The sequence below is a fragment of the Heloderma suspectum genome, chromosome 2, assembly GCF_057233095.1.
Source record: "Heloderma suspectum isolate Gila_16-S chromosome 2, 16-S_ref, whole genome shotgun sequence".
In the NCBI taxonomy this organism is placed as follows: Eukaryota; Metazoa; Chordata; class Lepidosauria; order Squamata; family Helodermatidae; genus Heloderma; species Heloderma suspectum.
The window spans coordinates 101717454-101742523 of record NC_139459.1 but is presented as its reverse complement, the minus strand read 5'-3'; the positions used below and the strand labels follow the sequence as shown (position 1 = coordinate 101742523).

Genomic DNA, 25070 nt, shown 5'->3' with positions numbered 1-25070 from the left:
TTTAATTTTATCTTCAGTTCTTAAAGTATTGTCCATGATCAGAACAGGAAACTGACTCAATTTTTAGATTCTTCCAATATGAGAAAAATGCAAACAAACCTCAAATAATAAATGAGATGAGGAACTTGTTCAGCTGTAAGTCTCTGGGATTGTTTTGGTCCACAGATTTACTCATACATGAATTTTGTCAAGGTCATGTATATACAAAGCTTGTCTGCCAAAGAGAAGACAATGGAGGGGTGGAAAAAGTTTGTAATTCCCAGAACAATAATTTAAGCTGCAGTTGAAAAGGTGAGGGACTTATGAACCCCCATTGGATACAATAATACTTACTTCTGAGCAAACATAAGATTTTTTTAAACTTGAAAATGTAATACAAGAATGCAATACATGAATAGAGTTGCGTTGCATATGTGTGTTCTAATGTAAAAAGTTATTTGGGTCAGTTGATGGTTAATCATGTGTCTTTTCTTGCTTTCATATATATACAAGAGCTCTTCTGAAAAAGTAATGCTTTAAGGGTGCAATCCTATACATGTTTAGACAGAAAAAAGTCCTACTACTCCCAGCATTTCCCAGCCAGTCAGGATTTTTTCTGGCAAACATGCATAGGATTGCACCTGTATTTGTTAAGGACACAGCCATCTTAGATATTGAACTACAAGATCAGGCTATACAAGGTGCATTTCTTTTTCTCATTTAAACCACTGTCTTGTATTTATGTAGTACTTTTTTCTGTCTAAACATGCATGTGATTTTGCCCTAAGTCTCTAATGTATGGACAGCAAAGCTCAAATCTGAGGTTCCAATAGCAAAGGGGGACACGACTGTAAAACAGTCTTGTCCATCAGAAAATCTAAAGCTAGAGACATCTTGGAGAATTATTTCAACCTCTCAAGATTAGAGGGGTGGGGACAGGTCAAGGGGTGGGGGAGGGGTGGGCAGGTTGCTGTTGTACCTCAATTTGCTGAATATGTCCAAATTGTCCAAAGCATAGTGGGCATGTTGTGGAAAAGGAAATTCTTACTGTGAATTTCTGTTTCCCTGACACTCAGAGGGCATTCCAATATTCTTATCCTTAGGGATTAACCCCTCCTTTTCTGTCAGTAGGCAGGGCCAACATCTTGCAAGTCTCCTCCAGAGGGAGGGGTAGCCCTGTTCTCCAGACTGGTACTGGAAAAGCAGACAACCCTCCCCCCCCACACACACACACGTCCTTCAAAAACTAGAGAATGAAATCATCAACACAAGCCCTGGCAAGAAAAATGTGGCTGAGGATGAGTCATTGGACCCTGTGTCAATAAGTCTGGCTGGTTGGGAAATCTCCAACACTCCTGCGTGGAGAGGTTGACTACATCTGGAAACCATGGTCTGCGTGGCCAAAAAGGCACCACCAGAATTACCTCCGTTCTCAGCTCCCGTATATGTCAAAGTACCTGCGGAAGCAACGGTAGGGGTGGGAAAGCATAGAGGAGCCCTGGAGGTCATGGCATCATGAGTGCATTTCTTCCTCCTGCTTCTGGGAAAATGTCTCTTTTCATGAACCAAGAAGGTTTGGCATTTTGTGGTGTGGCAAAGAGATCTATGTCTGGCAGTCTGAATCTTTGGACAATCTGATGAAACACCACAGGGTGAAGTGCCCATTCTGCTTCCTGCACCACCCTGTGATTGAGCCAATTGGCCAAGAGGTTGGATTTCCCCACCAAGTGCTCAGCCTTGATCAATGCCAGATAGTGTTTTGCCTATGTTAGGATCACACGTGCCTCCAAGTGTAACGTCTCTGATTTCAATCCTCCTTGTCTGTTCAAAAAAGCCTTGGCTATCACATTGTCCGTTCGCACCAGAACATGGTAGTTCTGTATTTTGTCTTGAAACTCCAGCAGAGCCAACTTGGTGGCTCGTAGTTCCGGCAGATTTGTCTCCATCGCTGACCACGTGCCCTGAGCCACTTGTGACTCTGTGTGAGCTCCCCAAACAAACAGGCTGGCATCTGTGGTGATGACAATTCTGTCGCAGTTTTCCAGTGAGATTCCGCGGATCAGGCGGAAGGGCTCCAGCCACCAACTTCACGCAGTCCACACTTCCATGGAAATCACCTTGAAGTGTTGCTTGCGAGCTATGTGACTCTGGAATGGGCGAAGTAAGCGCTGCAGAGGTTGAGTGTGAAAACATGACCAACTCACTATGTCCAGACAGGACACCATCAGGCCTAGAAGCTGTGCCAATGACATCAAGTCCATGTGGTTTGTGCTGCTTCCTCCAACATCTGGAGAATTTTGCCTTTTCTGTCCTCTGTGAGGAACATCCTGTACTCCCTCGTGCAGAATCACCCCCAAGTGTTCCAAGCACTCTGTCAGTTCTAACAAGCTCTTCTGTATGTGCACCTTGGAGACAGGCCAGAGTAGCCTGGACATCCTGAATCCCCTTTTCTCTGGTTGCAGAGCAGACCAATATGTCTAAATATGAGTACAGGTAGATCCCTTCCTGTCTCAGATGAGCCGCTAATGGTACCAGGATTTTCGTGAACACCCATGGAGTAGATGTCAGCCCAAAAGGCAGTGCCCTGTAGTGGTAATGTCTATGATAGTAAACAAAATGCAGGAACTTCCAGTGACTGACTCTGATTGGCACATATAGATAGGCCTCCAACAGGTCTATTGAGGTCAAAAAATAATTTTCTGTCAAGGTGGCTACTATCGACTTCAATGTCACATTTTGAAGTGTTTCTGAATGAATTTGTTTATCCATTTTAAATTCAATATAGTTCTGGTATCCCCCTTTTTTTTTTCAGAACCAAGGAAATATTTGAGTAAACCCCCAGTCTTTTCTGTCCCTGTGGGACCAGTTCGATTGCCTGAATAGCCAGCAGGTGTTGAATGGCCAGCTTGAAAAGCCAATGTTTCTTTGGATTCTTGGACTTGGGAGTCACCCAATATCTGTTCCTGGGGTGGCAAGCAAATTCCCGGACATGGCCCTGCCCTGATAGGACCTCTAGCATCAGGAGGAATGTAGCTTCTTTGTCCCTTTGCCTGAGTTTGCTGATGTGTTTGTGGTCTGTACCTGCTTCTTGTATGCATCTCTGGTTCTTTTTGTCTTTTTTCTCCACCAGGACTTTCTTGATTGGCTCCCCGCAAAGCTTGGAACCTGCAAAGGGAGAGGTAGCTAGTCTAGCCTGGGAGCCCGGATCCACATCCCAGCTGCGCAGCCGCAAGTTTCTGCACACTACCACATTAGCCGCCATACCTCTAGATTGAGCCTGAACTGCACCCATGGATGAATCTGCCAAGAGTGCTGCTGTGTGTGTAATCTTGCCTAACCCCATCCTTCACAGGTTTGGGAATGGACTCCAACTCTTCCAGATCTTGTGCCCATATGTAAACTGCCCTAGCAAACATGGAATTTGTAACTGATGCAACTCTAAAACCTAATGCAGGGTTTTTTCCGAATGCAGCCTCTACGTGTTTAACACATGGATCTCGTGGCCTGCCTTCTCCATCTGCTGGAATAGCTGCTGTGGAAGTAAGTGCTGCCACAGGTGTATCCAGCAGAGGCACTTTAAGCTGGTCCATAACTTCCTGGGGGAGTGTGTACCGTTTGGTGGCTAATGGGTTGGAAGGCCGACTTTCAGCAGGATTGTCCCACTCTGCCTTACATATCTTCCTAAAGGAGGGAAAAGGGACTGTAGTAGGCTTTTCATCTGGGGAAAAACTACCCTAGATCCCAACTGGGATGGGGTATTCCCTTCCATCTCTGTTTGCTTATCCCCAGTGAGCTGTATAGCCCAGCAGGCTTTAGCTAAAAAAACTGGGAACAATTCTGGCTGAAAAAGTCTGTTAACTTTGGGAACCGCCTGTGTTAAATCTTCCTCTGATAGTTCCCCCTCCTGCCTGAGCTCAGAGTCAGAGAGAGCCTCTGAGCTATTAGGGGAGAACTGAGGAAGAGCCTGAGAAACAGCCCTGTCGTTCACTTCCCGTGGGATGGTTTAGATTTAAGTGCCTTGGAGTGAGAAGCAGTTGCTTTCCCGAGAGCTGCTGAAGGCTCTTATGCCACCCTCCCGCGTTTGCCCCACTTGCCCTCCCGACCAGCACTTGAATCAGATGGAGGAGGGGCTCCTAGAGGAGGAGGGAGAAGAAGAGGGAGATCCATGCCCCTTCTTATGTTTGTGATGAGATCTGCCCCTCGAATGGCTATGTCTGTGTCTTTTCTTGCCCTTATGGGACTTCTTGCGGGGGGGGGGGGGACAGGGAGACCCGTGGGAGAAATCCCCGCGTACACGCCACCCAGGCATCATAGCCTCCCACACTTTTTTGAGGACTAGGGCTTGCACCCGCTGATCAAACTCAGGGTGTGCCCTATCCCCACTTAGATCTGGGAGCTTGGGGAGAAGATGCTCTACTCACCCCCTCTACTGATGTACCTTGTTCCTGGAGTGTCCCGCTGCCTGGGCTGTTGCTGGTGCAGGTGGCCGAGACCGCTCAGTCTCCATCTCCTTCCCATCGAGCGGAGGAGGAGAGAGACGCTGAGGCCAGCACCCGTCCGCCCGTCCTGCAAGGAGAGGCGGCGGCAAGGCTCTCTCTCTCCCAGATGCCTGCGCTGCAAGGGATTGGCGGAGGCACCGTGATTGGCGGAGGCACCCAGCCTCCAAACCGCGGGAAAACGCCCCCCCCCCCCCAGCCTCGAGGGCCCGCAGCGGAGGGAGGCTGGAGCTCGAGAATCGACAAACGCGCCCTTTATTCTCTGTGTGTAATTAATCCCTCGCCGCCCTAACTAGCCTGTTGGCGAGGGGGCGAGGGCAGCAGAGAAGACCTATAACTGAAGAAAACGAACAACTGATGCAGTGAACCTGCCGCTCCCCCAAGACCCTGTTGTACTGCCAGTAGGCAGGGCCAGTCTGGGGAACAGGGCCACCCCTCCCTCCCTCCCTCCGGAGGAGACTGGCAAGACGCTGGCCTAGTGGCAGAAGAGGAGGGGTTAATCCCCAAGGCGAAGGATATTGGAATGCCCTCCCTGAGTCCCGGGACACACCTTCCCAGCTGATGATTTTGTACGTTTATTATTTGGGTGCGCGCGCGTGCCGTTTTAATCTCACTATGCAACCAGCAACAACAAAGACACGCCTTGCTTATGGAGTCCTGAGAATATTCAGGAGCAAGCAAAAAACTCTGCACTTCTGCTGAAAGGCAGAACGAAGACTGGGAGTTGATCCTTTGCTGTCTGCTGCGCTCCCCACTGAACAGAAGAACATTTCACTGTAAGTCCAACTTTCTGTTTCATATTGAGATGCTAGGATCATAGGTATGACAACTTATTCAGTTACATAGTGACCACTATTGCTTCTTACTTCACTATTTCTGCAGCTGATAAAACTACTGTAATACTACATTTAGGGAGAAGGATAAGGCAACAGACTATTACGTTGAATGCAAAAGAAAGGGGAAAGTTATTCCTCCGATCGGTGGAAGACTAAGTTACAGGTGTATCCCTTCCAGTTACTTAGTTTTCATTTTAAATGCCATACTGTACACAGAGACGCAATGTGTCTTTTCCGGGCACAGTGTGTGCCATTGCAACACGAATTCGCTACCGTATTCTTTCATCATACAACTACAGAGCTCGCGTGTGGAAAGGAACTTCTACTGAGACTGAGGGCTCTCTTTCCCACAGAGCTTTTATCCTGCAATTGAGATTGCTCTTTCAGGGAAGCTTGCTGGCCCGTTATATGACGCCGTGACTCTCCAGGGCATCTCCTGCACCAAATACCCTTTGTTCCGTTTTTAAATAGATCGCAGATAATGATTACCCCGTTCAATTACCCCGTTGTGTCCCGCTTCAGTTTTCCCCGTCAAAAGAGTAAAAACGGGAAGAGGAGGTCGAGATCAATGAAAGATAATGGAAGACTCAGATACTGGGAGAAGGAGGGGGGAAGGGGAGCGTGTGTAACGGGAGTCAGTTGTGGTTCTGCATTTAAAACGGAAGCGGAAAGCCCCGTTTTAAATGCAGGATTTTAGGCTGGTGTAGAGATGCCCTGAAACACCAGCCAGATCTGGTGCTATACATGCAGTACAGCAGGGGTGGGCATAAGGTAGATCTGGATCTACTGGCAAATGTCTGGGTGATTTGCAGTAGATCAGCATGGGTTTCTGATGCCAACTACTTAACAAAAGCAGCAAAAAATTTACTCCCACCCCATCTAAATTATATTGTTGAAAAGAAAAAAGCTTAAGGTACCTAGGAGTGGATTTTTGTGTGGTAGCACTGTGGGCTCAGAATTCCTTAATTCCCCAGCATGTGTCTTCTTCCCCACGCTCCAATTGGTGGATCTCAGGGTTGTAGTAAAAAAAATAAAAAGCCTGAAGTCTGCCCACTCCGGCTAAGCAGGAACATTTGGGCTCCAGAGCGTCATGTTGACCACCAGAGGCCACTGTAATACCAACTGCCAGGTGGCTGCTTTTGTCATGCAGGTGATAAGTTGAGGGAAAGGGGGAATAAATGCCCTTCACTTTCAGTTTGAATGAGATGCTTCAATCCCTTCTCAAAACTATTTTGGGCTGCACTGTTTCCCCTCAGCCAAAACTCTCTTGTCAGCTGTGTAGCGTGAAGAAAAGCGATGTGGATAGTGGGCACCTGCATGAAACGGAGCCAGGAAAAGAGGAAGTGGACACTGGAGTTGTGGAGATGGTAGTGCTGCAACACATTGCTAAGTTGCAGATAAGAGAAAAGCTGGCTTCCTTCAACACTTGAGTGTATCAGAGAGACTGAGTTATCTCTGCTTGGAATAGATAAATAATGAATGTGCTACTTGAATGCAACTTAGCAGAAAGAGTTGAGTTCTAGGGTGGTCTGGTGTGGAGCTGAATAAATGGGACAGCAGATCTCAGAGGTCCAAGCTACAACAATAGTCGTATTATATGAGTAAACTAACAAGCCTTCGTATTAGTAGAGTATCAGAGTTTATGTGGTGTATTATGCTTGTGTGTTGTGATGGTCTGCTTAGTACTTCGTCAACTTATCTTCTGTTGTGCAATCACTTTCCCTTTTCCCCCTAACAAACCTTAGCCCCTAATCTCGTATCTTTTTCTTAGAACTGCACAATAATGTTCTGGCTTGCCACACTTGCTCGCAATGCTTAAGGAATTCTTGTTTCAGTCTAAAGTCTCTTTTATTGGCACCTCAGTTGTTTTCAAAATTGGTATTGGTAGCTGCTTGCAAGCTATTCATGGAAATATGGAAATGTAACAAAGGCAGAATTTGCATAATATTTAACATCGTCCAAATATGCCGTCCATTTACTGTTGCAGGTCAAACCAATAAACATCTCTTTATCTATACAAAGAGTTGTATGTACTCTCACATTAAATAAATGTTGTGATAAGGACAAAAAAAGAAAAGACATAAGTGATGCAAATTATTTGTATTACTTAAATATTTCTGCCTGCAAAGTTTGGGTTAATATAACTTGGTAGCTTCTTTACAGCAAGAAGCTTAGAGGAGTAAAAATTAAAGCTGAAATTTTGAATCCAATTTTTTTCTCAGATTCTACATTTGCAACACGTAACTTGCAGTACTGAAAATATGAGTTCAAGCTTGGTATCAAAACCCACAACTGCTCTGGGAATTTTCTTCAGAGACAGGATATAAATTCCTGAGAGACAGAAAATGTCCATTGTGGAAGCCTGACAGAAAATGTATGATAAAAAATAAGAATATGTAGGCTACAATCTGCCATTTATCTGGGAGTAAGTGTTATTGAACTCAGTGAGACTTACTTTTGGGTAATCATATAGGATTGCAGTGTTTATCTGAGAAATAAAGCTGAAGGTGGAACCACAGAATAATGTCAGCTGGCTATACATGAGATTATTAAAACATTTGCTGAGATAATGGTCAAAAAGGAAGGCTTAGCCTTCAGTGAGGATGGAGCAATGAAAATGGCCATAGAAATTGTGATGATATTGTACTATCATTTCACTAAGTGCATCTAAAAGCAGCAGTCCCCAACCAGTGCCTTGGTATTGGATCCCTTCTTGAAGACCAATAGGCTGAAGTCAAATCCAGACAAAGGGAACCAATGTTAGTATATAACTTAGTTAGTCTTAGGGAGGTGAGTGTTGTTGTGATTGATGCATTAGTGCCTCTTTTCTCCTGGACCTCGGTATGCTTGGGAAAAGAGGGGGAAGATGTGGCATAGTATGTCTTTTACATGTGACATGCTGGCTGTGCCCCATTTGGGAAAGCCCTTGTAACCTTTAGAATTGATCGCTGCAGTGTAGTCTAGGTGAGGGCTGCCCTTGAAAATAGTTTGTGAAGCGCAGCTGGTACAGAATGCTACAACTTACCTCATGGGAGTGGCTAGATCATGATAATGTTTTTCACTTGTTCTATGGCAAAGGCATTGTCTTTCCAGCCGAATTCAAGAGAGACATGTTGACTTCTAAATCCCCTCATGGCCTGGGGCCTTCATATCTGAAAAAGTGCTGCTCCTTCCCCTTCTCCATTTCACATTTTAAGATCTAGGGGGGAGACCCTGCCTAGGGCTTTATCAATGAACCTAGTAAGAACTCATACAGAACCATCTTGCCTGCCCCAAGGCTATGGAATGCACTTCCACCTTGAGGTCCAAAATTGTACATCATCGCTAAGTTAGACCAGCCCTCCCGAACCTGGTACCCTTCAGATGTGTTGGACTACCACTTTCATAATCCCCAGCCAGCATGGGCAATGGTCAGGGATGGTGGGAGTTGCAGACCAACACACCTGGAAGGTGCTAGGATGGGGAAGGCTGGGCTAGACCTTGGCTGCAATTTTGTGTAGAGTTCCATGGGAATAACGCCCAGTGAAAGCAGCAGAACATTCTTCTGAGTAAACATGCATAGGATCTGTCTGGAAAAGACTGTGAGGGAGGTAGGATGCTGGCCTTGAACTGCTGTGGTTTCGAAGTTGCTGTTGACTTCTGCTGAGGGTTAGGATTCTTGCTCTTCCTATATTTATTGCTAGGATTATTAGTCATTTTTGTGGCTGTCTTTATAGACTGTTGGCTGTCTTATCTGTAAGCCACCATGTGCCAAAGGGAGAAAGTACCATTACATAGGCTCAAAGACATCAGCATTGAGGAGATTATGTCAGGTCTATAGGGGAATGCAGGAAAAAGAAAGAAACAAGACCCCTTTTCATTAATTGTAATAAACAATTGTGATGTTATGTAAAACATACAAATCATTATTATTTATCAATGGTGTGAAGAGGGCATTTGGGCAATGTAGCAAATATAAGGCTATGAGGAATGATCAAGTTTTCCCAATACTGATTCCACAAAGTTAACTAACATAATGTTTTTTTCTCTCAACAGTATACAACGTTTGTAGTTTAAAAAAATTTGAGGATGCTGGAATTACAGCAATATAAGAATGTAGGAAAAGCCCTGCTGGATCAGACCAAGAGTCCATCTAGTCCAGCATTCTGTTTACACTGTGGCCAACCAGCTGTTGACTGGGAACCACAAGCAGGACACAAGTGCAACAGCACCCCATGCTAGGGATGGCGGAGAAATCCACCAGTGACTCCAATGAGGCCAGATTCTTTGGAATCCAGCCCCCCAGAGTCTGTGGTGGAATGGACTAACCCCCCCGCCACCCCCCGAAATCCCCCCTGGGACGGAACCTACCTGGCGGCTGCTGGTCCAGGTCGCCGTCTTTATCCGCTGCTGGGCTGCGGAACAAAATGGCATCCAGTGTAGTGGATGCCATTTGCATCCCTGTCGTTGGCCATGACTGGCTATGTAAATATTTATGTAGCCAATCACGGCCAACGGCAGGGATGCAAATGGCATCCCCTACACTGGACGCCATTTATATCTGCAGACCGGCCATGGCCGGAAGTCTGGCAGCGGCCAGGGCCGGCCGGTGGCTCTGCAGACTCCCTGCGGAGCCTGCTGGGGAGGATTCCGGGGGGAGGACCGGATCATTTCCCCCTGCCTGCAGCCCCCCCACGGACCCCAGGTAAGGGGATCTGTGCATCCCTACCCCATGCTCCCCAGCAACTGGCATACCTAGGCATACTGCCTCTGGTACTGGAGGTAGCACATAGCCATCGGGCCATTGTAGCCATTGATAGACTTCTTCTCCAGGAATTTATCTAACCCCCTTTTAAAGCCATCCAAATTGGTGGCCATCACAACATCCTGTGGTAGCCAATTCCATAGTTTAACTATATGCTGGGTGTGAAGAAGTACTTCCTTTTATCTGCCCTGAATATCCCACCAATCAGCTTCATAGGATGACCCTGAGTACTAGTATTTTGAGAGAGGGAGAAAAGTGTCTCCCTATCCACATTCTTCACACCATGCATAATGTTGTAGACCTCTATCATGTCTCCCCTTACCCTCCTTTTTCCAAGCTAAACAATCCCAGCTGTTGTAACCTTCTTTCAGAGGGGAGATGCTCCAGGCCCTTGATCATTTTAGTTGCCCTTTTCTGCACTTTTCCCAGGTCTTCAATATCTTTTTGTACGTGTGGTGACCAGAACTGGACACAGTATTCCAAGTGTGGCAACCTCTCCTGGCAGATGCAGATGAACATTAATGCGATCAGAGTACAATATACTGCTATATCACATCATTGCCAGGGCTACGTTATTTCTTTTCAGTGGAATAAATTATCAGAGCCTAAATCCACGAAGAGAGCAATCCTATGGCTGCTAGACACTGTCAAGCAGACCATAGGATATGCTCAGTCCTGGAAAACTGACTGCCCTGCTTTTCCATGCTGCCTCCAAGGCAGCATGGAGAAGCCCCGCCCTCCACACTTGCAAGAAGAGCATGAAGTGACTGAAAAGGGGCGGGGCTGGGGGCGTTCCAGGGCGGGGAGAGCAGAGCTGCACATACAACACATCCAATGCGTCATACGGCAGCTTCCTCTCCCAGTTGCCCCCCCCTCCCCCCCGCTGCTAGACAGCTGAAAATGGCTGTTTACGAAAAAGATCAGGGCAGGAAAGGTGCAGAGAGAACAATCCCCCCGTGCCTCTCCTGCCTTGTTTTGGATAGATGGTCGCCTCCGAGGTCGGAGGCGGCCGCATATCTAGTTAGGATTGCGCTCTTAATCTAGATTTAACCAGGAGAGGTGTTGTGCTGCCTAATGTTCATGCACGAATGATGGAGGCAGAAGAACTCAGTTACACCGGAAAGCTCTTAGCAGTCGTAAGCTGTCCTGATGAGGCTAGAAAGTGTTTTGTTCTGTCTGATTGGCCAGCATGGAGCATCTGCTAGCAGATATAGTGTTATTTTTCTGTATCACAACATTGCCACTGGCTATCACATTATCACAGTAGAGCATACTTCTACTGTGGGGCTGACACAGTAAATTAAATACAGACATGTGGGGCTGTATTTAATGCTGACGCCACACTAGTGCTAACAGCACTGCACTAGCATAAACCAGCACTAGCACGTCTTCATTAGCACTTGCTAGGCAAAGGGGAAAGGCAGTGATTTACCACTGAATTTAGGCTGTGTGGTTTGCCACCAACTTTTGGTGGGAAATCTATGCTTTTCCCCTTTGCCTAGCAACCACCAGTACTAGCACGTCATTAGAACTAGTGCTGTGACAGCATTAGATACTGCCGTTATTTATTGGCATAGCAGCTTCTAGAATTAGGGCCAGGGTCACGCCCTCTAGGTTTGGGGGACTACAACTCCCATAAGCCACAGTCAGCATGGCCAATTATCAGGGATCATGGGAGTTATAGTCCAAAATATCTGGAGGGCACCATGTGGCTTACCCCTGGATTAGACCTTCACATTTTTGACTTGGCAGTTTTGACAGGTGCTCTCTTGCAAAGTACTAAATTTTGGTCAAAGTCAGCCATGCAATTAAATACTAATATTTTCACCTTTAAATGTTTCAGATTTACAGTGCATTAAAAGTTAATACTTGCATAACTCATTAGGATACTTAATCTTGAAATATATACTGAATTCTCCATCCTTTGTTGTTTAGTCATTGCATATTCACGATTCAATTCCTCTTTCACTTGCAACAGTACATATCGTGACTGCCTTGGACTTGCAACTGTATAATATGAGCTAACTTGACTGACAGGCATTGTATTTGAGGTGATGTGGGCTGACAGGAGTATTCTACCTGTGGTATGCTTAATGTGCGATGGCTCATTCACACATGCTGTAATAATTGAGAAAACTAACATGCACGTATCCCGTAAAATGTAAGGCTTAGGGCACAATCTTATGCATGTTTCGACAGAGAAAAACCCTACAACTCCCAGCATTCCTCAGCCAGCCATGAAATATAAGAGGTTTCTATAAATGTCACAAAGCTACTGGTCCTTTGATCTCACTGTTTTACTTTTTTTTTTTTAAACTGTACTCATGTGTTGTATGTGTATGTATAATCATTACACACACACACACACACGTGTGCATGTGTGTGAATTAAGAATAACTTCATGCATCTAAAAAAGTGACCTCTATGGCAAAGAACTGCCATATACTTCAGGGTCAAAAATAGATGAGGCTGCTTGTTGTTTTTAAATAAAAGAGTATGCAATATTTATCTAAAGAAACATCACCTTCCACCTGTTGTATAAAGTTCAGAAATCCATTTATTATTTTAGAAGTGTGAGCTTTCATCAGCAGTTGTTTTTAATCAGTCCTCTGCCTGCAACACGAAACAGAGAGGGTTTGTCCCCTTCAAGTCAAGACATGGAGCTACAATCACTTGGGCACCAGGGTAGCCACAGAGCCTAACCACCTCACAGGAGCTTGAAGTAGTAACTTTCATTTGGAGAACTACATTACAAAGAGTTGCATTCAATGTGGCTTTAGCCCAATGGTCAAGTAGCAAACTCTTTACAGCCACTGTCAAGGAGTGATTTCTCTAGAATCCTGGGAAGAAGCAAGAAAACATAGTATAAACCTATGTCTTCCTTATCATCCAGTTATTTCAGATTTTATTTCCCCTCTATTTGCATTAGTACCAAGCAGAATTTGATTAAGGGTTCAAGCATGAGCCTTCAGTGGAACATTATGTTAACGAAAAATTAGCAAGCTTGTGGCCAGTCTTCTCTCTCTCTCTCTTCAGTGATCTAAAGTTTTATAAAGGGAAGTTTTTAAAAAGTTAATAAATATTATATGCTCCATTAGGCAAATAAACTGAACTATGTTGATTTAAGTAAGTTTAAGGACTTGCCTATACTACAGCAGTATGACGTTCAAATTTGTGTTCAGTTGTTTCAGAATTGCATCCATTTGTATTAGACCATCTAATCTCTTAACTACGTCCAAATGACAAGTGAGCTTGTCAGTTTACAGTGGACTACTCCATTCCGATGTGGTCATCTCCAGGCCTTGTTGGTGTGCTTTCCTTCTCTAGCCTCCTGCCTGGTGAATATTTTAACACAGGGGTGGGTAGAGGGAAATGGGGTCTACTGGTAGATCTCTCGCTGATTTGCAGTAGATTGTCAAGGGCTTTCACTCCCAAGTTCTAACATTAGCAACACCTAAAAGGTTCCCCTCCCCAAATTAGGTTGTTGAAAAAGAATGGGGGTCAAGGAAAGAAACCAGGAGTGGATTTATGTGTGAAAGAACTTGTGAGTTTGATTCTGATACTTGTAGCTAAAGTTATTTGTTTTCAAGCTAAATTTGTCTGTTGCCGCCATGAATCTCAGTAGGGGTGGCAGTGGTTGTACTGGGTGCCTTTTTGTGTGTGTGTGTGTGTGTGTGTGCCCCACTGTCAAGTTTGCCAGTGTGGCAGCAGCAAAAGTGTGGCCCACTGGGGAAGGGGTCAGAAGTGACCCCTGGACTGCCCAAAGTTGCCCATGCCTGCTCTAAACCATCTTAGCAGATAAAAGATAGAGAATGTCTATTATTGTTTTTTGCAGTAGCTAATGATAGTCCAAAATAAATTTTGTGCTGTTGTACACTGAGACAAATCATCCAAGCAACAACGTATTTCTTTTTATTTTTTAATTATTTGGACAACTTATATACATATGTACAAAAACATCTACGCCTACTTTTTCTTTTCTTTTCTTTTTTTACAATTTCATGTGATTTACAAAACAGGACAGCAAAATAACTTAGAAAGAATACGAATACTGTACAAAAATAAAATGGATTAAACTTGTAAAGGTTGGTATTTTACAGTGTTACAGATTTGTTAACCTGTAGTAAAACAGCATTTGAAGAGTATGTCCAATCTGGTGCATACTGGGCTAAGTCCATCAGCAAACAGAAAAAAGACCTGTATAGAAGTGATCAAAACTGTTCACAAAAGATGTTATATAGCTATAGTTTAAAGCCATGGCTTCTCTAGGGAGGTCTTTCTGAACTGAGGAGAGGAGCCGCCTTCATATCAGCACTCTTAAGAATTTCCAGAGTAATGTGGCAAATATGTTTGCAGAGAACTTGATTTTTTCTTTCTTTCTTCTCAACACCTGCAAATAGTCTCTTCCCAAACTCCCTTTTGTTAAAGAGTTTACAACGGCTTTTAAAAAGGTAAAGGTGTCCCCAACCAGTCATGTCCGACTCTAGGGTGTGGTGCTCACCCCCGTTTCTAAGCCGAAGAGCCAGCGCTGTCCGAAGACGCTTCCGTGGTCATGTGGCTGGCATGACTGAACACCGAGGTGCACGGAACGCTGTTACCTTTCCCGCCGAGGCGGTACCTATTTATCTACTTGCAATTTCTTGCTTTCGAACTGCTAGGTTGGCAGAAGCTGGGACTGAAGACTGGAGCTCACTCTGTCACGCAGCACTCGGGTATTGAAATGCTGACCTGCTGACCTTCTAGTCTGCAGTTCAGCGTCTTAACCACTAAGCCACTGCGGCCCTAGCACAATGGCTTTTACTGCATTGTAAAGTTTGTACATGAAATTCACTGTTTGCTTTTATACCAAAACAGATAAACTTGTCCTATTTTACTTTATTCATTAGTGGTTAATAAACTTTGGGCAGCTTCTGATGTTACTTTTGGAAGACTCCTAAGAAGCATGACTTACATCTCAAGACTAATCATATTTACTTGGAAGCAAGCCCCATTTATTTCAATGAAACGTGCTTTCAAGTTAAATGTGTTGAGAATTACAGCCAAAGAAAAAGTCTTCTGCTTCTGAGAGTAGACTCGTGACCCTCTTGGAGACTTGGCCTACACACATCTTTTCTGGGGCAGAGGCATATAAGTTACCTTTCCCACAACACATTTTCATAAATATTTGGGCCTTTATACACGTTTGTCAGCGATCACGGGTTTGGACATCCTTGCCACTGCAGAGCAGCACGGCAAGGGAATAAATTTTCAGGGGAGGAGCGGCAGGAATCCACGTCCACTGCTTTTTCTTCCCCTCTATCCCAGCCATTTTCCTCTATCTGACTCAGCTTGAGGAAAAGAGAGGCAGCTGGGGGGCGGGGGGGGGAGGGCTGTGGAAGTGATAAGCATCACCCCATGTATAATTTCTGCCCTGCAAATCATCCTTCCCACCCCTGAATCACTTTCACAGCAGAGAAGTGGCATCCAAGATTCCCAACACCGTGTTTTCCACCAAACAGGTAAATAAGCCCTTTAAGGCCTGGTTAGGTACACCCAGATCTACTAAACGTAACGCAGGAAGCTGTCCAGTCTCAATCTGTGACCCAGGGACTGGTGCACACGATGACCCTGCTGAAAACCTTACAGTCATGTCGGCTGCTTGCAACGAATAGGTTGTCTGACATATTTAATGTTAGCAAAACCAGAAATTTTGCTTGTTTGCTCAGCACACGTTAGTGAAGCTATTTGTGGTGGCATGCAAACATCTTCAGCTACAAGTCAGCCAACCTACTCATCACAAACTGGTGGCCATGCTAAAAACAAGTGCCACCATGCACACCTCAGTACAGTGACAAGAGCATCACAAATTTGAATAGTAAGTGGTTGCTGTTTTCTGGAATAGTTTTTATAGATGGAAGATCTATTAGAAGAATAAACCTAAATGTAAGTTTATATATTCCATGGTAGGCTTTGCACATAAGAATGTTTTTAAGAATGAGAGGAACAAGACACATTTTTTTTGTTTTGAAATCTATTCTGCCTACAAGCTGTGCGTAAATATATTTTGGGGCACAGCGAAGTATTATTCTGAACTATTCGGCTGGTGTGGTTAAGGCAAAGCCATTTCTATGATCTGCTATACACAAGGAAGCAACGTGGCCCACACCATCTGGTCACGTTGGACTTTCCAACCCAAAGGACCAAATTATAACTTCCAGGTGGGCTAGAGGTGACCATGCAGTGTGAGTGAGATCAAGATATGAATCCACACCCATCAAGAAAGTTGGCTAGTGTCTTAACCACTCTGCCACCACACCTCAGTTTCTCATGTGCCTAATGTGACCTGATTATTTGTCAAGGAGGTGTCATTCATGTGCCTGTGGCTTGCCTTATAGTAAAGGTGACATAACAGCATTCAGCATCCAGGCTCTATTTAGCTAATACTGCACTTGCCCTACATCAGAGCAACAGTATAGTTCTTGTGACTGTTGCATTAGTAGGACTCACAGGAGAGCTTAGGCTCTTAAGAACTGGTCTCATATAGGAGGGGAGGACGGTTGGAACAATACCATTTTGTGAGTTGCTGGCCTACCACACGGTCCTCACCCTAATCAAACAAGGCAGCATTAACAGTGCTGGTAAAGCAGAATACTTTTTACACTAGAGCGATAGAAATAGCCAGGATACCAATTTTTAAAAGGAAGAACATGTCCCTACAATTTATTTTGGACACCAGAAATTAATTTTGGTTTATCATAAAACAAACGTTTCAAAAAGCTGAAACGGAGGTAGAAAGTGTGCTTGGTTTCCTGACATGTCTTCACTGAAGAAAACTCATCCCTTTTTGCTTTTGAAATGCCATAGATTGTTCGTTGCCCCTAACACCTTTATTTAGAAGCCATTCTCTTCGCATAGACAGATTTTATAATGAACCACACAGGTAAAAATGCTAGATGCATACTGAGTTCTAGTGCTGGAAGCCACGGACGATTGTAGAATACTCTACTCTCTGAGATGTTGTTTTATTTTATTTTTCTAGGAAGCTAGCTTTTTATCAGGTGAAACAAGAAGATACTGTCATTGCAGGTGTACTTTACAAGAGTTGTATGTACAGATTCTTTACAAAGATGGGGCAAATTGATCCTGATACAATCCCACCAGCTGCAATGTGATTACCTCAGGGATGAATTTAACCCTCATTGGACAGTTGCACCTCTCATTCCTTCATGCGAAGGAGGAGTAAAGAACATAGCAGGAAGAAAACGTTTCTGGAGGGGAAAAGTCTGTAAACATAATTCTCCACCATTATAAGAGATGGGGGAGGGAAAGTCCATGATTACAACCTTTGTAAGGTTCATGCTTTTAACATTAACAAAGATGCTTGGCTCGATGCAAGAGGTTTCCCTCAATGATGTCTTTGCTCCTGTTTTAAAGAGCTTTGCATTTAAACAGATGAAATATTGCCATTATCATTAAATGTATCAAGCCCAACATACAGGGTAAAATTGCAAAATACGTAGTGACAAGGCTCATGTCATAAGAATTTTTTTGGACATACCTCCTGCGTAGTATGTTTTAATTACCTCATTCTTGTTGTTGTCATCTTCCTGCCCTCTGTACAACAGCTGCAGTTTATGAAAAGGTAGAAGTCTGTTCTTCTGTAGTCTGTAGTCTACAGAAGTCTGTAGTTTTAAAAAATGAGTTGTAGTTGTCTCAATTCACATAGATAATGTTTTGTAGGGGGAATGGGGAAAAGAGGTCTGTTCTCTCCATAAATGCACATAGTTCCTGTTGGCTGACACAGGAATCTGGCAAGCGGATGAAGAGAATGCACCATTGAGAGAGAAAGAGTCATAAAGAAAAAAACCTTTACAAAAGTGTAGCTTATAAAGATGGTAGCTGCTGTTCTGCATTCATTCCAACGAAACACAGCAGAATAAAGCACTGTTAGTGGTATTTATATAGTACAGTACGGTATATGATTTTTCAGATGAAAGTCTAGAAACAGCTGAAAGAGGAAAAATATTATGGTCTCATACTTCTGCCACATTCTTCAGGGTGATTTCTGCTGCTGTTTTTTCTCCAATGGCAAGTGAATAACAGAGCTGCATACATGTGATGCCAGCTTATTTCTTGTTTTCCTTTTTGCTTAATAATTGGTTTGCATGGATGTTTTCACTGGAAAAAAGAGCAGCTTGTATTCAAAAGTGTAGCTCATTAAAAAAAAAGACCTGGTTATACAGAACAGGTCTTCAGTACAAATGTCAGCTTCTTTCTTTCTTTTTGTTTTTTTGTATATCAGTCAGCTAATATGAACAACAGATGTAATGGTTTTTTTTTTCTTAACAGTCTTGAACAGGATGGAACATTGAGAAGGAGAAGTGAGCCTTTTTCTAAACATGAGCTATGGAGTTTTGTTTTGTTTTTTTACTTGAGAAATACTTAAGTGAGTTGGAAAGTGGTTTTTACTAAACGTTTGTTTTGTTGTTTTAAATACAAGCAGCATTACATTAGTCAACAAACATGTCCATGACACAGCAATCACAAAGAGCTTGGAATCACTACTGTGGTGTCACAGGTCAAACCACCCAGTCAGACATATATACACCAGTGTCAATTCTTTAAACTATATTTAAAAAGTTGCATTATTTCTGCTGATCCCCTCCCCACTCCCACCCAGCAGCCACTGATTTAAGACTGGTTGTTGGTAGCATAGCAGGGTGGATGGGACACAATGTTAATTTTTAACTTCCAGCTACATGTGCTTTAAAAATGCAAGTAGGGGAATATGACTGTACAGTGGCGGACGTATTTGTGCTGATCAGTTATGCCTTTTTCAACAATGGCCATCTCCCACCCCACCCCAGTTGTAGTCTGTCATTCAAAAGGAGGCAGAGCTGGCCTTTTTAGATCGCTTGATCATGCTGGGGTGGAACTCGGTGTGGCGACGTGCGTGCTTTGTCAGGTGGTCGCTCCTCATGAACCGCTTCTCACAGAGTGGACATCGAAACTGCTTCTCCCCAGTGTGGGTTCGGTAGTGCCGTGTTAGCTCATCGGAGCGGGAGAACTTTTTAAGGCAATCTGGCCATGTGCAAGGGAATGGTCGCTCACCTGTGAGAAGGTAATAAAGAACAAGAGGGTTAATAGAAACAGATATATGATAGCTAAGGCTAGCTGCTTGCATTCGATTGACTAGAAGGTCAAAATATATGCTGAAGTATTCCAGGACCGGTCAGATTCTGAGGAAGGTAACAGGTATTTCATTCACAGTACCACAGATGACTCACAAATTATTGCATAATTATTGCACAATGTGTCATCAACTGAGTGTCTGAATTCCTATAGACCACAGCAATGGCAACAGTGGGAACTTCTATCCAGTTCAGAGACATGGAACCGCCATGGAACTGACCAATAGGACAAATAGCCCAATTCTGGCAACAGGTTGCAAACACAGCTCTCTGGAATCCTCATGCAGAGAAGTTTCCCAATCCTGCTATGTAAATACTGAGCAGCTGAATGTATCAGATATTAACGGCATTAATTCTACTGCTAGGCTCAAGCCTCTCTCATTCATACTCAGATCCATAGCTTTGGATCTTTAGGAATGAATTGATTACATTAATTAATGCTTTTAGCCTTAACAGCATCAGGGCAACATAGAAATTTCCAGTACCAAGAGATACCAAAAGTGATAGCTTTGAATACAGTTGCCACCTTTTAACTTGGCAAATTATGACTGCTGTTATGTCAGTAGGGCATAAAGAACAGGTCATCAAGGACCTTACTTTGACCTTACTACTCATGGGTATTTAGGGTTCTTTTTTATATTAAACATGGAGATAGAAAACCAGTAATTCATGTCGAAAGGTCATGATAGCCCCTCATTATCCTTCACAGCAATTTCAATTTGGAGAGTGGGTATGAGAAATGAAGCAACTCTATGTAATGTTTTTCTATAAAACAACTTATTAGGTTTGTATATTTTTTTGCTGACTCTATAGCCACTTTCTCCACTCAAATGCATATTTTTAAAAGTGAAGGCAGGTCTGGTTCAAGCTTGGTCAGTAACAAAAAATGTGGACAAACTTGGTCCCTTAGAACATCTCAAAAGTGAGGTATGTCAGTATCGCAAGAACATCCACAAAAGAAACAGGTTGCCATAGATTTCTATAGTATTATCAGAATCATTGCATGATCTTTCACTTTCCATGTTGGAAACCTGTTCAATATTTCAAAACTCTGCACACACTAGCAAAATGGTGAGATCAGTTCTTATGTTCAAAGACCAGACAAATGATATAGCTGACAACATGCTCCAACATGACATACCAGTTCAGTAGATGCCACTGACTTCAGCATGCAGGCCACTATCTAACACAGTGTTATGGAATACTACTACTTTTAACACCATGTTATGGACTACTTCAACATGCAGGCCACTATCTAACACAATGTTATGGACTACTTCTATCATAGATTCATAGAGATGGAAGGGGCCATGTAGGGCATCAAGTCCAACCCCCTGCTCAGTGCAGGAATCCAGTGTAAAGCATCCCTGTCCGATGGCTGTTCAGCCTCTGCTTGATGAGAGCCCACCACCTCCTCTTGGTCCCATTGTCTGTCTGCTCTGACTGTTAGGATGTTTTTCCTGATGTTCCACTGAAATTTGCCTTCCTGTGAACGAAGTTACAGAAAGGCGGTTCATTTGTGTATGCACTCTTCTATGGCTGATGTACAGAAACGTATCTTGTAGCTCTGAGGCTGCAATCCTATGCATGCCTACCTGGCAGTCAACCCCATTTAACACAGCAGGTCTTACTTCAGAAAAAACATGCATTAGTTTCTCCCTAAAGTAAGTATGGTAGAGGATGTACTACAGATGAATCACAGAAAGACTCCTATCATAACTGGGATTGCTCAGGACACACAAGGATAGTTATACGAACCTCATGTGTGTGGCAGCTACCAGGAAAGTCAACCGTTTAAATCCTTCCATGCCCTATTGACCTTTATTATTTCAGTGCTCACCCAAACAGAGTTATATTTTCCTCAATCACTGCCAAAGGGGAATGGTTTTTGTTGTAAAACTCAGATGTAGAATGGAATGTTGGTCAGAACATCATTTACTGTAAGGTCCTCAGAATATTTCACCTGGACAGTTGCCATGTGGTACAAGCCAAAGATTGTGAACAAGGACAGCTCAGTTTTCTATAAATCACCTCTACAGACCTTTGTCAGTTTTCTTCCCCTCTTCTCCTTCATGTGCTCAAGCAGCTTGTAAGATGTGATTAATTATTTTTGTATGTATGAGTCTGCTAAATCTCTCTCACTTGGCATCTTAATAGAGTCAACCGTAGCTGTAGGAATAAGACTAAAAAGGATCCACATTCCAAATAAATAGAGAAAAATAAATCTGTTCTATCTACTACTCTGGCTGATTTGATTAAGAAAATTGGACTCCATTTTCCCCACCTTCCCACCAATCACCTTTGATGCATCAATGAGGTCTGATGTGATTGTCAAAATCCACCATCTCAAAGAAAAATGCATATAACTAATGACAAAGCCATTTACCCTGAGCAAACAACCATTAGGAATTGCTTTTACTCCTACAGACTGCTCTCCGAGAGACTAACATCCATATTATGGATCTGTGAAGATGACATAACCTGCCAGATACTCATACCCACTCGCTGCTTCCAATCTTTTCAAACCCAACAGAGACAATAGTATTTCAATAGAAAGTGTCAGTCCCAGTCCCATGTGGGCAGCATGCAGAACCTATACAAAAGGACCATACAGACTTAGTTCCTGAAATATCCAAACTCTGTCGCAAGGCAAGATGTACATTGAATTGTATCAAGTAATTTCATATTCTGCTCTTAGTATACATTTCTATGTAAATTGAACTTTGCACAGATGTATGTGTATTTATATTTTTCTGGAATTGATATTTGAACATATGTAGAGCTTGGGCAAGAAGGCTTGTAGGGTGGTGGGCTGAAGGTGCAGGGAAAACTTGCAGTTTGCTGTCCCTTGTGCTTTTCCAGAGCTCCTTTGGTACAGCAATGTACATATTCAGAAGATATATGCTTCCCAATTCAATCTGATGGAAGAGGCAGATCTGCACCTATTTAAAAGGATGTCTGCATGGAGCTACATCTTCTGATGAAGTGAACAGAAGCGCTGCCAGAGGGATGGGGATTGTGGGGGAGCTCAGTGTGCACATCAGAGCCCTGTATCCACAAGGGATCCTTGGATTCAAATGACTGCATATTCTCAAATATAGTCCCAGAATCCTATGGGCTTGAAGCTTATTTTCCTAAAAATAGACCACAAAATGAAGGCTGTGGCTATTAGGAATCTAAATACTTCATCAGATATCATGTGTTAAGTGAAGTCCCAGGTTTGCAGAATGTTGCCAGCCATGTCAATATAAGTGGATATTGATGCTTTTACTCCTCTCAAAGATTTCTCATTAATGAAGGAAACAGCTATATGGATACTAATTCTTTATTCTTGACAACGGTGGCAACAGTTGGAATGTTAGTCAATTCTGAATACAGTCCTAAGAACATTCTCATTTAAGCTTACTGGAAGAAATGCATTGGGTTTGATCCAGATTTAGGCAAAGGGAACTGGGCTAGTGAAAGGGGACTTCCCCACCTCAACACAGCAGTCCCTCTTGCCCCCTGAGTACTACACAGGTCAGGGGACCCTGCTGAATGGGATGAGCTGGGGTGCAGGCAGAGGGAGGATTCCCCCCCCCCAAAACTGGGCGGAGGCACCTTCTGTGAGTGGAGCCCTTTCATCAATGGAGGGCAAATCCTGGATCAACCCACTGGATACTTTTAGGTGGTGGTTTCATTAAGTTTCAACATAAACTCTAAAAGTGTGTATTTATAACTGACAGTGGTTGTAAAACAACAGCAATTTTGCCATATAAGCCCATGCACCAGTTTAAGTCCAGTCAGTCAAGTCTTGCTGCCTGTGCTTTCCATAGGGAATGTATGGCCTGCCAGAGGTTGGTGGACTCCAACTCCCATCAGTCCCAGCCAGGTTGGTCAGAGATGATGGGAGCTGTGGCCAATCAACAACTGGAGGGCCACTGTTTTCCCACCCCTGCACTAAAGAAAGCGAACCGAGTGATGATGCTTGTGATAGTCAAAAAGTAGGTCTTCCAAGCTTTTTTGATACAGCCAGAATCTTGCAAGCAAAAAAAGCATGTAAAAATAAGGCTGAGCTCCAGAGACCCACTAAAGCAGCCTTTCCACACCTGGTGCTCTCCAGATTCCCCTTGCCAATGGCCATGCTGGGGGATGATGAGAGTTGTAGTCCAACACATTTGGAGGGCACCAGGTTGGGGAAGGTTCCATTAAAGAAACAGACTACTGAACTCAGAAATCTACTTGGACCAGGGCCAGCCCAAGACAGGACGGCGCAAAGGTCAAGATGCCCTCCCACCCAGATTTCACCTCCAGAAGCCGACCAGGTTGGCAGCTGAATCTTGCTTCAACACTGATGATGGGCAGAATCTTTCACCACCGCAGAGGGCAGCAAGCTAGCTTAGGGGCTGCAGACAGGCTGCCTGGAACACACAACTCTGTCTCCCAACAGAGGGAAATAGCCAGGGGGCTGCCACTGCTGTGCTCTTCATGCTGTCTGAGGCAGTCACCTCTGCCTGCCTAAGGGCAGGGCCGGCCCTGACACACGCAATTAAACAATAATGGAAGAACTGAGCCTGGGCTCACAGTACTAATTATGCATTTACCAAAAAACTTGACTTGCATAATGTTCTATCCATGGAATTTCTATTGAGTCTGGTGCATATTTGGGAGTGGGAGGTTAAATACCATCCTATTAGGTATTAGCAGTCTGGCCATCTCAGATATCTGTTGCATTCTGCACATCTGTGGAAACAACTCTCTGACTGTGAAGTTCCAGGGAGAGATGCCTAAGTAGTGCCCTCTGGAAGTGTACTTTATGCAATTATTTCTGCATGTACATTTGCATTATATGAACATAGTGGGTGAAGTGATTAATGTTGCTGAGGGGTGGGGGGCAAGAATTAATATTAGTGGTCATTATATATTTAGCAATGGTGGTTTTCATAGGAAGTGGTAGGCTTATACTAGTAATACCACTCTGAGATATGGAATAGTGGAGTAGTGGTGACAGACTTTGAGTAACTTCTTAAGCTACCTGTAACAGATTCACAGAGCTGACCAGTACCAAAAACAAAACCTTTATTCAAAAACTACACACAGTTACATGGGCCAGGTCCAAAAAGCACTGAAAAAAATACAGCAAATTATACTATAATGTACAGACTATATGATCGTTACTATAAGGACTGAGAAGATACATCTTGGGAAGTGAATTCTCTGCTGCTTGGCAGGAGAGGAAAGCCATGGTACAAGCAACAAAACGGATGAAGCGGCTCAGTCACATCTCCTACCATTCTATACCTGAGTCTATTTCTACAGAGGTAGCGAATATGAACATCCACGCAGTTGTGTCATGAGGAGGTAAGAGCATTAGTTCCCTGTGCTGTTCATCTATTTTCATTCGATTCCCATGGAACTCGTGCTCCTGACATCTCTTTGAGACATCATGTTGGATAGATTCTCCTCTCCTCTGGCTTCAACCAGTTCTGAAAAAGGAAGTTTATCTAGATGCCTTCAGGAATGTAGCATTCTGTCAAGGTGTTCCTGTCATGTTCTCTGCAAATTAAAAGCAAGATTTTCTATTTCTTTCCATTGAGTTTTCCCAAGCATTCAGCCATTAGAGCCAACCTTCACTTCCCAGTGTGACAGGCAACCAGGTACACACCTTCTCTTCCCAAGTGTTCCTGGTGTAACCGTGGTTTCTAAAATGAGAAACAGAAGCAGGTAACGGGATTATTAATGGAACTCGCTGAGAATCCAATGAGATGTCACAACTAGTGTTCACCTTCTTTTAGAGTCCTCTTGGGCATATAAGAGCATGGTAAACAGGATTCCAGGTGCACTGCCAGTTCAGCTTTTGCAGAGG

General features: G+C 43.7%; 1 protein-coding gene across 4 annotated transcripts in view; it reads right to left on the bottom strand.

Annotated features, from left to right (window-relative positions):
• Positions 1–11094: 11094 nt before the first annotated feature.
• Positions 11095–25070, bottom strand: part of KLF9 (KLF transcription factor 9) — a 28993-nt gene continuing 15017 nt past the window's right edge. Inside the window, exons 2-3 of one of the 4 annotated variants that reach the window (XM_084834326.1) lie at positions 24870–24906; positions 11095–24760 (exon numbers count right to left, since the gene is read on the bottom strand). In XM_084834326.1, the coding sequence (XP_084690452.1) occupies positions 24709–24760; positions 24870–24906 (89 nt within the window). In that variant the 3' untranslated portion in view covers positions 11095–24708. Of the gene's footprint in view, positions 24907–25070 lie in introns of all 4 variants that reach the window. The other 3 variants (XM_084834327.1, XM_084834325.1, XM_084834324.1) reach the window with 3 other exon arrangements.